This window comes from Macaca thibetana, chromosome 3, assembly GCF_024542745.1.
Source record: "Macaca thibetana thibetana isolate TM-01 chromosome 3, ASM2454274v1, whole genome shotgun sequence".
Taxonomy (NCBI): Eukaryota; Metazoa; Chordata; class Mammalia; order Primates; family Cercopithecidae; genus Macaca; species Macaca thibetana.
Genome location: NC_065580.1, coordinates 9052182 through 9066566, shown reverse-complemented (window position 1 = coordinate 9066566; position 14385 = coordinate 9052182). Strand labels below are relative to the sequence as shown.

Below are 14385 nucleotides of genomic sequence, written 5' to 3'. Positions count from 1 at the left end.
TCCCTGCCTGGCATTTCATGGGGGCACTTCTGGCTCTGGAGCACAGGAGGCTCTGCTCACCCTGCCCACAGGAAGGGTGCTGTCCCCCTGCCTTCTTTGGCCGCCTCTGAGCTATGTTGAGGAGGAAGGCAAGCAACACAAGGAGCTGAGAGGCAGCTGGGAGAGCAGCTTTATTATCATGGCTGGGGATAGAACGGGGTCCTCTCCTGGGGGTCTGGGGTCTTCCACTGGTTACCACCGACAGCGGTCCCAGAGGCACCATGCAGCTCTAGACAAAAGGGGAAACAGGTTTGGGAGTGAGGGAGGTTGCTTCGGCCCCAGTTCCAGCTTTCCTCCTAGGCTCCTGACCTGTCCCCTCCCGGGCTCCCAAAGCCCAGCCCAGCCCCTCAGCATTCCCAGGGTTGGCCCCATCCAGATGGTGCTCTCTGTCCCCTGGTGCCTACCAGTGCTGGCTCAGCTGTGGGGCAGGGCCTTGGAGAAGGCAAACTGTCCAGGGAAGTAGAAGCTGTGGGGGTCCTCACCAGCCCGCTGCACCCTGGTGCACTGGGTCTCCTGGTACTCCTCAGGCTCCTGCCAGGACCCACAACTGTTCAGGCAGTGTAGGAGGGGCAGGCAGTGCCCGGGAGAGGGGAAGGCCGTGCCAGTGGAGGGCTGCCAGCATCCTGGGCAGGGCCCACCTGCACGTCCCCTGGAGAACGTCCAAACCAGGCATAGCGCTTTCTAGCCCCCACTCTCCCTCCCCCTTGGCCAAGCTTCTGCCTGGGGACTGGCCCATAGGCTCAGCTTCCATCCATCTTCCCAGCCCTGTCCCCACCTCTGCACCTTTGCCCCTTCTTACCCGCAGAACCTGTGTCTCTATGGGACAGTGGACCATCCGGCCCAGAACTTTGCCCTCAGAGCCCAGTTTGATGCAGGCCAGGCATTTCCGTTTCCTCTGTGGGGGAGGGGGGGAGCATGGGGTGAGCAGAGGAAAGGGGTGAGGGAGGCCTGGGCATCATGAGGGTGGGAGCCAGTGCTGCCCATTATGGGACCAGATTCCCAGCTAGGCCCTCGAGCCCAGGAGCAAGAGGTCATGCAGGCCAGCAGGTTTTAGGCACAGCCCACCCTAGAATGTCAGAAGTCAGACCCATGCAGTTTTCAAACTATGGAACTTTCGTGTGTGTGCAGGCAGGAGTCCTTCCCAGATGGGTTGTGTGGCACATGCATGAACACGCATGTATGTGGTTTGTATGCAGGAGTGTGGGTGGATGGGTGTGTGATGTATGCATGGACGTATCCACTTGTGCTCGTGTGAAGGCAAGAATCCTCCGATGGGTTCTTCCCACCCAGCGCCTCCAGAGTGGCTCAGCTGTCACCTATTCTGTTTATTACATTTTCTTGTAAGATTTGATTTGAGGTTGGTGAATCATTGCTATAATCCAGTGCCCTCCTTGAGCCGACAGAGGGAACTGGAGCCTTTACAGAACCTGTAACACAGGGCCCAGGCAGTACTCACAGAGTGGGAACTAGAACAGTCACTGCACTCCCATCCCGGGCATCACCCCCATGCTGGAGGGTTTGCCCCCACGGTGGCTGATGACTGGAGCCCTGCTAGGCTAGGAGGGCACCAGACACATCCACACAGCGAGCTCCTTCCACCCAGGCCCTGAAGCTTGAGAGAGGAACTCAGACAGAAGTGAGCCCTGCTCTGATGAAGATAAGTCCAGGGGTAACCAAACCCTCTTCCTGTCTGCCAGGCCCCAGCTCCCCACCAACCACCCTCACAACCTTGGGCTCAGGCTGAGCCGCTCCACCTCTAAGGAGGCTCCTCACAGTGGGGTCTCTAACCTCAGGGCTTCTTAATAGACCTCCCAATTCTATGCAGGCACACCCAGGCATGTGCCCCATACGCCAAACCCCAAGTCCATGAACTCACACCCAGCATGCGCCCATTGCTCTCACACCCTTTCACTCACCCCATTGGGCCTGACTTTGCACTCGGGTTTCTTCCAGTCCCTCTTCCGGCAGCTTGTCTGCTGGAGCTTAAATTCCAGCCTCACAAATATTCCAGCTGGGAAGTGCTGCAGACAGACAGGCAGAGGATGGCCGGTAACCAGCTGAGCGTGCAGAGCAAGCCCTGGTGTGACCCGCGCCTCCCTCACGTAGTCACATCCCAGCAGGTTGGACTGGGGCCTTTTCTCCAAAGGGCTGGGGCTCAGAGCCCAAGCACTTCTGTCTCGCTTCCTGGGAATGCGCTGGTCTCCCGGGATGCGAGCCTCCCTGCTCCCGCCAGGGCCATGCTTACTCACCGTGTCCACGGCGCTGTCCACACCGGTCTCCTGGAAGGCCCACTGCACGGGCGGGTGCTTGTGAAATTCCTCCAGGGCCACCTGCAGGCCCCGGCGCTGGGCTTCTGTGAGCTCGGCGACGCCCACGCCCACCGCGCCCAGCCACAGGGCCAGCGGGATCAGCAGCCGTCGCATGCTTCCGTGTCACTCCGGCCCTGCGAAACGGGTGTGCGCCCCTCAGCTCTCCGAGCCAGCCCGAGCCGCCTACTCCCGCGCCCTGCTCTCGGGGGGAAGGCGGGGGGGACAGGCATGTAGAACGCTGGGCAGAGGTGAAGGAGCCTGGAAATGGCCCTTTCTCCAAATTGATCTTGGGGTCTTCTTGGTCCTCTCCGCTCCCTTCCACCCTGCCCGCGCTGTTCCCTGGGGCCTGCAGTTTTAGCAAAGTTCCCTGCCCACGCCAGGAATCAGTCAGTTCCCACTCCCACCCTCCACCCCTCATCTTGCCCTTTCTCCCTCTCCCTGGGTCTCTGACACGACCCCCTCTCCTCCCTGCCGTCTCCGGAGCCCCTCTCTCCTTTCCCGGCTCAACCTTCTCCCAGACCGCGACTCCCTCCCTGTTCAGACTCATCGTGCTCCCACGGGGTCCCCAGTCTCCGAGGTCCAGGCCAGCCGGGGGGAGGGGCAGGGGTCGGAGGTCGAATACTTTTGGGAGGATCTAAACACGTGGGAGGGCCCGAAGGGTGGGAGCCGCGGGAGGCCTCACCCTCCCGCGCGGGGGCTGCCTCGGGCCACCAGCCCGCCCCAGTCGCTAGGAATGGGCGTCTCGCGCCACCCAGCCCTTGGCTTTCCCGCTTCAAGCAAAATCTTCCCTCCTTCCTCTTTTTTCTAGGGCCTTCCCCATGACCCCTCTCCCAGCCCTTCTGCGTAGTCCCCTGATGCATGACTGGGGCCACCGGAGGGGCTGACCCTCCCGGCGAGCCCCGTCGGTCCTGGTGGTCTTGGGACCGGAAAGAGACAGATGTGGAAACCGAGGCCCCTCAGTGAAGAGCTGCCAGGGTGGTCGCCTTAGACCAAAGGCGTTCGTCATTCCGCCTGCGCAGCTGCCCCTCCGCCCGGCTGCCGCCCCAGCCCGTTTCCCCTCCTCACGTCCTTCCCTGCGCCTGGAGGTCTCCCCTTACCGTCCCGCAGCTGAAATCTTGGCCTCGCTGTCCGCCTCTTCCCGCTTTTCTCGAGGGGTGGCCCCCACCTCCTCCCACCCCCACCTCCTGGACCCTCTCCAGCAACTCCGGCTCCTCCCCTGCCCCGTGGGACCGGCCTCTGGGGCGGGATGCCGTCCCGCGCCCTTCCTCCCCATCCCACCCCTCTCCCTCCCCTCAGTCCAGCCCTCATGACCCTGACCCCGGCCGCGGCTGCAGGCGGCTAGCCCGGGCGCGCAGCCCTTGGTCCCACCTCCCTCTGGCTCCGGCCTGAGCATTCCGCGGTCTCGGCCGGCCTGGGCCTCTTCTCCGCTGCTCTGCTCCCCCAGGGGCTTTCTGTGCACCACTCCTGCCCAGGCAGGGCTGCCCTGTCTTGGGTCCTTTACGGGGGACCATTCCCCAGCGTCCCTGAGACACTCATCCTGGGATTTCTTCCCCGAAATACAGACATCCTCAAACCAAATGAGACCTCGATGAGGTCCCTACCCCTGTCCCCGCCTCCCACTCCCTGAGCCACACTGAGAAGGAAGGTCTCTCCTTTAGGGAGGACTCTGGCGCCTGCAACCTTGATCGACAGCAAAGATGTCCAGTGTGGATCCTGCATCTGCCTTTCCTGACAATTCCTCGTGTCTCATTATCCGTGGGGTAGATTCTCATGGGGAGTGGAGGAGCCTTCCGGTGTGGCGGAACAGCATGATGGAATTCATAAAGTGAGAGGAAACCCAAGGAAAACTGTCCAAATAGCGGCTGGACTCCGGGGTATGCTGGAGCAAGGACGAAGAAGCTCTGGGACTTTGCATGTCAGTAACCACCACCACCATGCCTCTGGTTCCCACAGCACAGGGATCACCTGAAGTAGAGGATCTCATGTAACTTCATGGCTCTCTCTGAACTTCTGTTTATCTGTAAGATGGGGATCAGAAACTGTCTTAAGGAGTTGTTTTGAGGATTAAATGAGGAAACATGAAAAGCAACTGATGTCTAGTACCGGGCACAAGGCTTTTGTCCCCTACTTATGCACCCCTGGCCAGGGTTCTCCACTTAGAGCTGAAAGCTTCCTTAACAGTGTGCTCTGGGGGCACCAGAAAGAAACTCGACTTCCATTAACCACTTCCGGGTGCGTGAAATCCCACCACTACTTAGGGCAGTTCACTCCCCAGCTTGAGCTACTCAGACTTCCTTAAGCAGAAAGAGATGGGATCTGCCTTCCCTGAAAGCTTTAGATGGGGTTAGAGAGAAAAGATACACCCAAAGATGTTTCCCAGCCCAAGAACTTGAAGGAAACCAAAATATTTCACCCCAAAAAACACTTATTTGACCCAAGGTGGCTGTTCAGAATGGCCGGAAATAGAAGAATAATGAAAAAGCTGTCTTTTGTGGAGAGATTTGCATCTGTAGAGGAAATCTACATTGATGTAGCCAGGCTTTCTGCGAGGCCCTCCCTTGTCTGGATGTAGGAAAGAGTAACTGAGAGGCTGACAACCTTTACAGGTCTGAAACAAACATTTACCCTGTATTCCTTCTGAGGGCTGCTACCTGTGAGGTGTCATCTGCCTAACAAGACTCCCTTTGCCAACCAGGCCTCCTCTTCCCTCCCTTCCATAACCTGTCTTGCCACTATCTGAGCCCCCATATATGTGTAAACTCAAATGGTGGATAAGCTTCTGTATCCCATTGAGGGGTTGGGGTAATCACTCTGTGGTTCTCTCTCATGCATGTTAATAAACATTTCCTGTTAAAGCTGAGGCAGGAGGATTGCTTGAGCCCAGGAGTTTGAAGGTGCAGTGAGCTATGATTGCGAAACTGTACTTCAGCCTATCTGGATAGAGCAAGACCTTGTCTCTAAAATCTATTTTTAAAAATTATTATTATACTTTAAGTTCTAAGGTACATGTGCACAACATGCAGGTTTGTTACATATGTATACATGTGCCATGTTGGTGTGCTGCACCCATTAACTTGTCATTTACATTAGGTATATCTCCTAATGCTATCCCTCCCCACTCCCCCCACCCCACAACAGGCCCCGGTGTGTGATATTCCCCTTCCTGTGTCCAAGTGTTCTCATTGTTCAATTCCCACCTATGAGTGAGAACATGTGGTGTCTGGTTTTCTGTCCTTGCAATGGTTTGCTGAGAATGATAGTTTCCAGCTTCATCCATGTCCCCACAAAAGACATGAATTCATCCTTTTTATGACTGCATAGTATTCCGTGGTGGATATGTGCCACATTTTCTTAATCCAGTCTATCATTGATGGACATTTGGGTTGGTTCCAAGTCTTTGCTATTGTGAATAGTGCCACAATAAATATACGTGTGCATGTGTCTTTATAGCAGCATGACTTATAATCCTTTGGGTATAAATGGGATGGCTGGGTCAAATGGTATTTCTAGTTCTAGATCCTTGAGGAATCACCACACTGTCTTCCACAATGGTTGAACTAGTTTACAATCCCACCAACAGTGTAAAAGTGTTCCTATTTCTCCATATCCTCTCCGGCACCTGTTGTTTCCTGACTTTTTAATGATTGCCATTCTAACTGGTGTGAGATGGTATCTCATTGTGATTTTGATTTGCATTTCTCTGATGGCAAGTGATGATGAGCACTTTTTCATGTGTCGGTTGGCTGCATAAATGTCTTTTGAGAAGTGTCTGTTCATATCCTTTGCCCACTTTTGGATGGGGTTGTTTGATTTTTTCTTGTCAATTTGTTTAAGTTCTTTGTAGATTCTGGATATTAGCCCTTTGTCAGATGAGTAGATTGCAAAAATTTTCTCCCATTCTGTAGGTTGCCTGTTCACTCTGATGATAGTTTCTTTTGCTGTGCAGAAGCTCTTTAATTAGATCCCATTTGTCAATTTTGGCTTTTGTTGCCATTGCTTTTGGTGTTTTAGATATAAAGTCTTTGCCTATGCCTATGTCCTGAATGGTATTGCCTAGGTTTTCTTCTAGGGTTTTTATGGTTTTAGGTCTCACATTTAAGTCTTTAATCCATCTTGAATTAATTTTAGTATAAGGTGTAAGGAAGGGATCCAGTTTCAGCTTTCTACATATGGCTAGCCAGTTTTCCCAGCACCATTTATTAAATAGGGAATCCTTTCCCCACTTCTTGTTTTTGTCAGGTTTGTCAAATATCAAATGGTTCCTTGTCTCTAAAATATAAATAAATTAATGTATTCTATTAATCTGCCTTTCATCAACTGATTTTTCAGTGTGAACCTTCAGAAGGCAAAGGGGAAGTTTTCCCTTGCCCCCACAGACCCATGCTGGGGGATGTTCTGAGGATGGGTGAGGAGAGAAATCTTCCAGGACAAGGTGGGACTTGAGCTGAGCAAAGCAGGAAACTCATCCTGACTTTGGTGGGGGCTGGGGGGAAAGTTGCATCAGGCCTGTTGCAGGGGAGGTGAGGCAGTTGAGATGGGGAGGTAGGTTGGGAGCGGGTGGTAGGAGTTGGTGAGGGAGGAGCCAGTCTGGCTGTACTTAAATGGCCACACAAAATTCACTTTGGGTGTAGGTATGTGAGGTGCACCCTAAAGAGGTGGATGGTGTTACTGCAGAGCACTCATAGGTATAGATGTGTGAAAGGACTACTTAGGGCATATTCATGAGCTCATCTCCAGGTAACATGTCCCAATCCAGGGGAGCAACAACAGGACTTAACTATTTAATGATGGTTAATGATCCTCCTGGTCATCACAGCTAAAAAAGTAGACTCACATATCTAACTTGTTCCAAGCTTAGTTTTCCAATAACTGAACTGAGTACCAAAAATATTGTCCTTTAATGTTTGCAACCACATTGACAAAAATAGTTTATTTCTTTTAGAAAAAGTGATTTGACTTTGAAGCAAGAGCATATCAGTTGCAAAACTATACCTATTCAAGTACATTTGCCAACTTGTGTCAGTTTGGTACCATTAACATAAATTCAAAAATGATATTGCATAAATTCAAAAGCCACTCTAAATTTCTCAATATCAACTAAGTATTCTTTAAATTTTTCTTGAAATATTGCCAATTTACATAATGCTGTATATTATAATTAAAACCTCTGTATGTTGATTCTTGTGACAAAAGTATGTAAATTGTAATTATTTGTCACCATTATGAAAATATTTAATTTGAAATGCTTATATTTGTCTGGCTAGGTCACAAATGAGGTCTCTTTTCCCTGGATATTCAAATTTAGCCCATTTATATGTAGTGTGATATTGGTGAGAAAATACTGACTTTTTAATTTTTAATTATTGAAAACTTGGGTTGAGAGTAGTGACTCATACCTGTAATCCCAGCACTTTGGGAGTTCAAGGTAGGTGGATCACTGAGCCCAGGAGTTCAAGAACAGCCTGGGCAACGTAGAGAGAGGCTATCTTTACAAAAAAAATTTTTTTTTAATTAGCTGAGTGTGGTGGCACTAGTCTGTGGTCCTAGCTACTCAGGAGGCTGGAGTGGGAGGATCATTTGAGCCCAGGAAGTCAAGGTTGCAGTGAGCTATGATCATGCCACTACATGACCCTCCCACCTCAGCCTCCCAAAGCGTTGGGATTATAGGCTTGAGTCACCACTCTCAGCCTTGGCCACAGAGCAAGACCTTGTCCCCAAAACAAATAATAATAATACTTACTATTGTATATTTGGTAGTCATGGTTTCTGTCTCAAGAAAATCTTGGAGTTAGTTAAAAGTACAGTAAATCTTAGAAGAATTCTTCCACCACCCTGAAAATGATCTTTGGTGAAGAAAAGATCATTAAATGCATATATTTCAGTGCTTTCAACAGTTCCATAAAACCAGCAATGATTCACAGCATTTCCACTTAAATACTGAATTAGTTTTAATGGATGTAGCCATGAGACGTGCATAGAATAAATGTCAGAAAACTGAGCACAAGTATCTTCAATATGTACCCTGAAGTGAAATGAAGCAACACTGGAAGCATCAATCTCTTGTTTTAGCATCCAATAAATACCTCAGTCACACCAGCCACATGGCAAGTGTTCCTAAACCTGTGGCAGGTGGCTACCATATTGGATAGTGCAGGTAGGGCATGTGTTATCAATTATGTGAGTAAAAACTAAAACTAAAAATGAACAAATTTGTGTGTTTGTAAATGCATGGAATGTTTCTAGAAGGGAAAAACAAGAAACTTGTAACAGTGTTTGCCTATGAGAAGAGGATCTGTCCAGCTGGGGAAAACACAGGCAGGAAAACTGTACTCCCTTTGTACTTTTAAATTCGTATAACTCGTGGATAATTTGTCTATTAAAATATAAAAATAACTTTTAAAACTATTTTTTGAGACAGGGTCTTGCTCTGTTGCTCAAGCTGGAGAGCAGTGGCGCAATCATGGCTCACTGCAGCCTCAACCTCCTGTGCTCAAGTGATCCTCCCACCTCAGCCTCCCAAGTAGCTGGGACCACAGGTGCATGCCATCATCCTAGGCTAATTTTTTTTTTTTTTTTGGTAGAGATAGGATTTTGTCACATTTGACCAGGCTAGTTTCAAACTCCTGGGTTCGGCAATCCACCCACCTTGGACTCTCAAAGTACTGAAATTACAGGCTTGAGCCACCATAGCTGGCCTTAATACTTTTAAAATAAAAAAACAAAGCAATAGCATTTTCTTTTCTCTTCTTTTCTTTTCTCTTTTTTTGAGACAAAGTCTTATTCTGTTGCCCAGGCTGGAGTGCAATGGCATAATCAGAGCTCACTGCAGCCTCCATCTTGTAGGCTCAACTGATCTTCCTGCCTCAGCCTCCCAGTAGCTAGGACTACAGGACCACCTCACCCAGCTAGTTTTGTTTTTTTGTTTTTTGTTTGTTTGTTTGTTTTCAGGAGAGAGGAGGTCTTGTTATGTTGCCCACACTGGTCTTGAACTTCTGAGCTCCTACCTCGCCCTTCCAAACTGCTAAGATTACAGGTGTGAGCCACGGCACCTGGTCCCAACAGCATTTCTGAAAGCTCACTCTGACTGCTGTGCGGAGCGGATAAGAGGGAATAAATCTTAGCAGGAGACAATTGTGATTGTCCAGGTGAGAGATGAATGTGGTTGGGACAAAACTGGGGGCAGTGAAGATGGGAAAAACAAAGTCCAGAAATACCTCGGGACTAAAGCACCAGGGTTTGGTGATTGATCAGATGTTGGGGTCGAGGTCAACAGAGGGGGTGAATCCCAGGTTTCTGGCTTGAACAGCTGTAGGCATGGTGATGATCCTCAGGGAGAGAGGGACTCAGGAGGGCAGTGAGGAGAGAAGTGTGAGGTGTCTGTGGGATATGCCAGTGGAGATGTTGAGTGAGCAGGGCTGGTGGAGCTCTGGCTGCAGATGGGAAATTGTGTTATCTGCATGCAGATCGAGATCAGAGCAGAGATGAGATTGGGGATTGGAGCAGGAAGTAGCTAGCCCTGGCGGAAGAGTGTGAGGAGGGAAGAGGTTAGGGCCTCACTGGGAGGGGATCCAACATGGAGTAAGAGGGGTGGGTGGATGAAGATGAGCCGGTAGGAGCTCAGTGGCAGGTCAGGAACATGTGGTATCACAGAAGTGGGGAAGGGGATGTTGGGAGGGGGAGGCAGGGCTGGCAGTGTGTGCCCAGAGGTTTAGGAAGATGATGCCAGAAAGCACTGGACCTAGTGAGGCCAGGAGTGACTTTAGCAAGAATTGTCTCAGTGCGGAATGAGTGTAGAAGCACATGGAGGGCAGAGGGAAAGAAGCAAAAAGATGCATTAACCAATAAATGGTGTTGGAATATATGGCTAGCCTTGTGGAGGAAAATGATTAATGTTGGTTCCTGCCTCGCTTTTTACACTATAATAAATTCCAGACGAATGAAATTAAATGTACCAGATGACAACTTGAGGATTTTATTCATTTGTTTGCTTAATAACTTTTTACTGGGGAAGTATAATACAAAACCCAATGCCATAAGATAAAAGATTGATGAATTTGACTTCATGACTATCAAACATTTCTCCATGATTAAAAAAAAAAAAAAAATCAGCATAGGCGGGGCATGGTGGCTCACACCTGTAATTCCAGCACTTTTGGAGACAGGCGAGGCGGACGGCTTGAGCCCAGGAGTTAAGGCTGTTGTGTGCTATGACCACACCTGTGAGTAGCAGTTGCACTCTAGCGTGGGCAACATAGCGAGACTCCATCTCTAAAAAATAAAAAGATAAAGAAAGAAAGATATAAAGCCATGTATCCAATGTGATATGTTTCAATTTGTGTAAAAACTAGGAATGTGCACACATGCTTGCACATCGCATTGGGTAATTTTGGAAAGATTTACAAGGAACTTGCAAGAACAGCAGACTCTAGTGAGGCTAACTGCAGGACTACAGGGAGGAGGAAACTTTCAGGTCCTTTTTTTCTCTTTCTTGATTTTTTACTGCAGTTTTAAGTTTACAAATAAACTGCACAAAGTACAGAGGGTTCCCCGTACCCCCAGTGCCCTCCCGGTTTCTCTTATTATTAACATTTTGCATTAGTGTGGTAGATTTGTTAAAACTGATGAACCCATATTGATACATTATTATTACCTGAAGTACAGTTTACATTAGAGATTGGTCCCTGTAGCACATTCTACAGTGAGGTGTATCCACCATTACCGTATCATAGGAATTGATTTCACCCTCCTAAAAATCCTCTGTGCTCCACCTGTTCATCCCTCTCTGTCCCCAAAACCCTGGCAAATACTGGCCTTTTTACTGTTTCCATAGTTTTTCCTTTCCTAGAATGTCTTATAGTTGAAATTAGTTTTTACTTCCTTTTGAAATGCTTGAATTTTTTTTTTGAGACTGAGTCTCGCTCTGTCACCCATGCTGGAGTGCAGTGGTGCGATCTCGGCTCACTGCAAGCTCCGCCTCCAGGGTTCAGGCTATTCTCCTTCCTCAGCCTCCCAAGTAGCTGGGACTACAGGCACCAGCCACCACGCCTAGCTAATTTTTTGTATTTTTTAGTAGAGACGGGGTTTCACCGTGTTAGCCAGGATGGCTGACCTTGTGATCCGCCCGTCTCGGCCTCCCAAAGGGCTGGGATTACAGGCATGAGCCACCATGCCTGGCCTAGCTCTTTCCTTTTTAAAAGCTTATTCCTACTTTTAAAATACCATCCTATAAATATAGGATTTCTTTTTTAAAGTTCCATTCATCTCCTTATTTCAGCTGTGGTTTTGGTCTTTCATGTTGGAGTCATTCCTAAAAAGCCTAATTGAAAGCTTCATGGGAAGGTGGGGCCCTGTTAATTGGTGGGTTGTGTTGTAGGGTGATCAAGTAGTGAGGCTGATTTTTTGTTTATTTAAATGATCCCAAATGTCAGTATTACCTACATGTCTTTGGGCCTATGCAGTTTTTCCAACAAAGAATCCTCAGAGCTTTTGTCACCACCAGGCTGTTTGTGTTCTGGAGGCCAAGTGGGGTCAGGAGGCTGACAGCCACCATTTAGCACAGGGACTTTGACTTTACCTCCCTGTATGAGCCTTTTGCTCTTACCTGTTCCATTCCTGCAGAGTATCCTCTGGCCTCCTGCAGCAGTGGAGCATTGCAGGGGGCGTTCTCCAGTGTCCCCAGCTTCACTCTCTCTCCTGCACCTTGTGTCTCTTGGTTCAGACCCGTTTCAGGGGTCAATGAATTCAATGATCTTACCCCGCGCCACACCCCACCGCAGGGACTCTGCTCTGCTCAGTCCGTTACCACCATTGCTTCCCCACCATCTTTCTCCTTGTGAATTTTGCAATCCCAACACTTCGGGACTCCAAGGCGGGAGACCAGTCTGGGCAACACAGTGAGACCCCATCTCTACAAAAAAATTTTCAGGCCGGGCGCAGTGGCTCACGCCTGTAATCCCAGCACTTTGGGAGGCCAAGGTGGGTGGATCACGAGGTCAGGAGCTCAAGACCAGCCTGGCCAACATGATGAAACCCTGCCTCTACTAAAAATACAAAAAATTAGCTGGGTGTGGTGGCACATGCCTGTAATCCCAGCTACTCGGGAGGCTGAGGCAGGAGAATCTCTTGAACCCAAGGCGGAGGTTGCAGTGAGCCGAGACTGCACCACTGCACTCCAGCCTGGGTGACAGAGCAAGACTCCATCTCAAATTTTTTTTTTTTCCAAAATTAGCTGAGCTGAGTGTGGTGGCGCATGCTTATAGTCCCAGCTACTCAGGAGGCTGAGGCCTGGGAGGTTGAGGCTGCAGTGAGCTGTGATCACACCACTGCACTTCAGCCTGGGCAGCAAAGCAAAACCCCATCTCAAAATAAGAAAAAAAAAAAAAAAAAAGAAAGGAAAGAAGGGAAGCCTTAGATAAATTAAATTTAACAGAGCTAACTGAGCAAAGAAAGAACAATTTGTGAATCTGGTGTCCCCTGACCCAGAAGAATAGGTTCAGAGAGACTGGAGCTGCCACGTGGCCAAGGATGATTTATGGACAGAAAAAGGAAAGTGACAGAAAGAAAACAGAAGTGAGGTACAGAAGCAGCCAGATTGGTTACAGCTTCGAGTTTGCCTCATTTGAACCTGGTTTGAACAGTTGGTTGCCTCTGATTGGCTGAAACTTAGTGTTTGGCACAAGAGTAAGTTATAGTTTGTTTATACATCCAGTTAGCTCACTGTTCACTAGGTAGGAGAAACCTTGAGGCCAAACTTAAAACACATTAGGAGGCAGCTTTGGGCTAAACTTAATGATTTTCCCTTTTCAGTCAACGTCTCAAAGCTTTAGGCATCAATGACACCCTGTCACCATCATATATGTACTTATTTGGTACCATATCCCACTGGGAAATAGTAGAACAGTGGGTTTTCTAAGGTGGATAAAGGTGAGAGTATAGGGGACCTCCTTGTGCTGGAATCTCCTGTTTACAATAGAAAAACAAAACCTGGTCTGTCTTAGGACCTATCTGCTTCCTTAAAGTTTCAGTTTGATTATGTCACATTTAGCATGAATGACTCCATTTTGGCGGTCTGTTGAGGCCTAGTGCACAAGCTGAGTCCACCATGGCAAATGTGACAGGAGTGGGTGGGGATAAACATATGTATGTAATCCGCCATGTTTAATCAAAGTCTATGAGTTACTTAGAAAGACAAATTACTGCATTTAAATATATATATATATATACACACACACACACACAATTTTTGGGGGGAGGACATAATTTAGCCCATAACTATATTCTTCCCAAATTCATATCTTTAAACCCAACTATGGTCTGTGTCCTCTAAAGTTCATGTATTGGAAATTTAACTTCCAATGCAACTGTGTTGGGAGTTGGGGCCTAATGGGAGGTGTTTAGGTCATAAGGACTCTGCCCTTATGAATAGATGAACACTGCTATAAACAGGGCTTGTGGCTCACACCTATAACCCCAGCACTTTGGGGGGCCGAGGCAGGAGGATTACTTGAAACCAGGAGTTCAAGACCAGCCTCGGCAACATAGTAAGACCCCCATCTCCGAAAAAAAAAAAAGGCTTAGTTGGGCATAGTGGTGCCTGCTACTTGGGAGGCTGAGGCAGGAGGATCCCAGCCCATGAGTTGGAGGCTACAGTGAGCTATGATTGCACCACTGCACCCCAGCCTATGTTTGCACCACTGTACCCCAGGGCACGGCAAGTGCCTGGGGTCTCAAAAACAAAAACAAAAACAAAACAACCAACAAAAAACCTACCACTAGATGGAGATGCTGAGCACAACCCATGTTCATTACTCTTTAAACTTAGGGGGTTCTATAGTTTTTCAAATAACAACGCTGTGTAATTATTTTTCTTACCTACTTCTGTCATCCCTTGTTGATTTGTGGTTTCATCCTCAGAACTTCTTGGCTGGTACTAAGTTATCAGGATTGATTCACATTAGTGTCATTAAAGTTGGTATACAGTCCTCCACTGCTAAATTTGACTGCCTTTAAAAAATATTAAAAAGTAAAAAGAGCTTCT

The 14385-nt window shown here is 48.6% G+C and overlaps 2 protein-coding genes across 5 annotated transcripts in view; one reads left to right on the top strand and one right to left on the bottom strand.

The window, feature by feature from the left end:
- Positions 1-14385, top strand: part of ZNF775 (zinc finger protein 775) — a 153796-nt gene that overhangs the window by 96824 nt on the left and 42587 nt on the right. The gene's annotated exons all lie outside the window — the stretch shown is intronic.
- Positions 147-14385, bottom strand: part of RARRES2 (retinoic acid receptor responder 2) — a 647965-nt gene continuing 633726 nt past the window's right edge. The window contains exons 2-7 of one of the 4 annotated variants that reach the window (XM_050785938.1): positions 3446-3477; positions 2289-2482; positions 1956-2060; positions 839-934; positions 444-570; positions 147-268 (exon numbers count right to left, since the gene is read on the bottom strand). In XM_050785938.1, coding sequence (XP_050641895.1) covers positions 454-570; positions 839-934; positions 1956-2060; positions 2289-2462 — 492 coding nt within the window. In that variant the 5' untranslated portion in view covers positions 2463-2482; positions 3446-3477 and the 3' untranslated portion in view covers positions 147-268; positions 444-453. Of the gene's footprint in view, positions 269-443; positions 571-838; positions 935-1955; positions 2061-2288; positions 2483-2856; positions 2947-3413; positions 3567-14385 lie in introns of those variants that run through there. The other 3 variants (XM_050785937.1, XM_050785940.1, XM_050785939.1) reach the window with 3 other exon arrangements.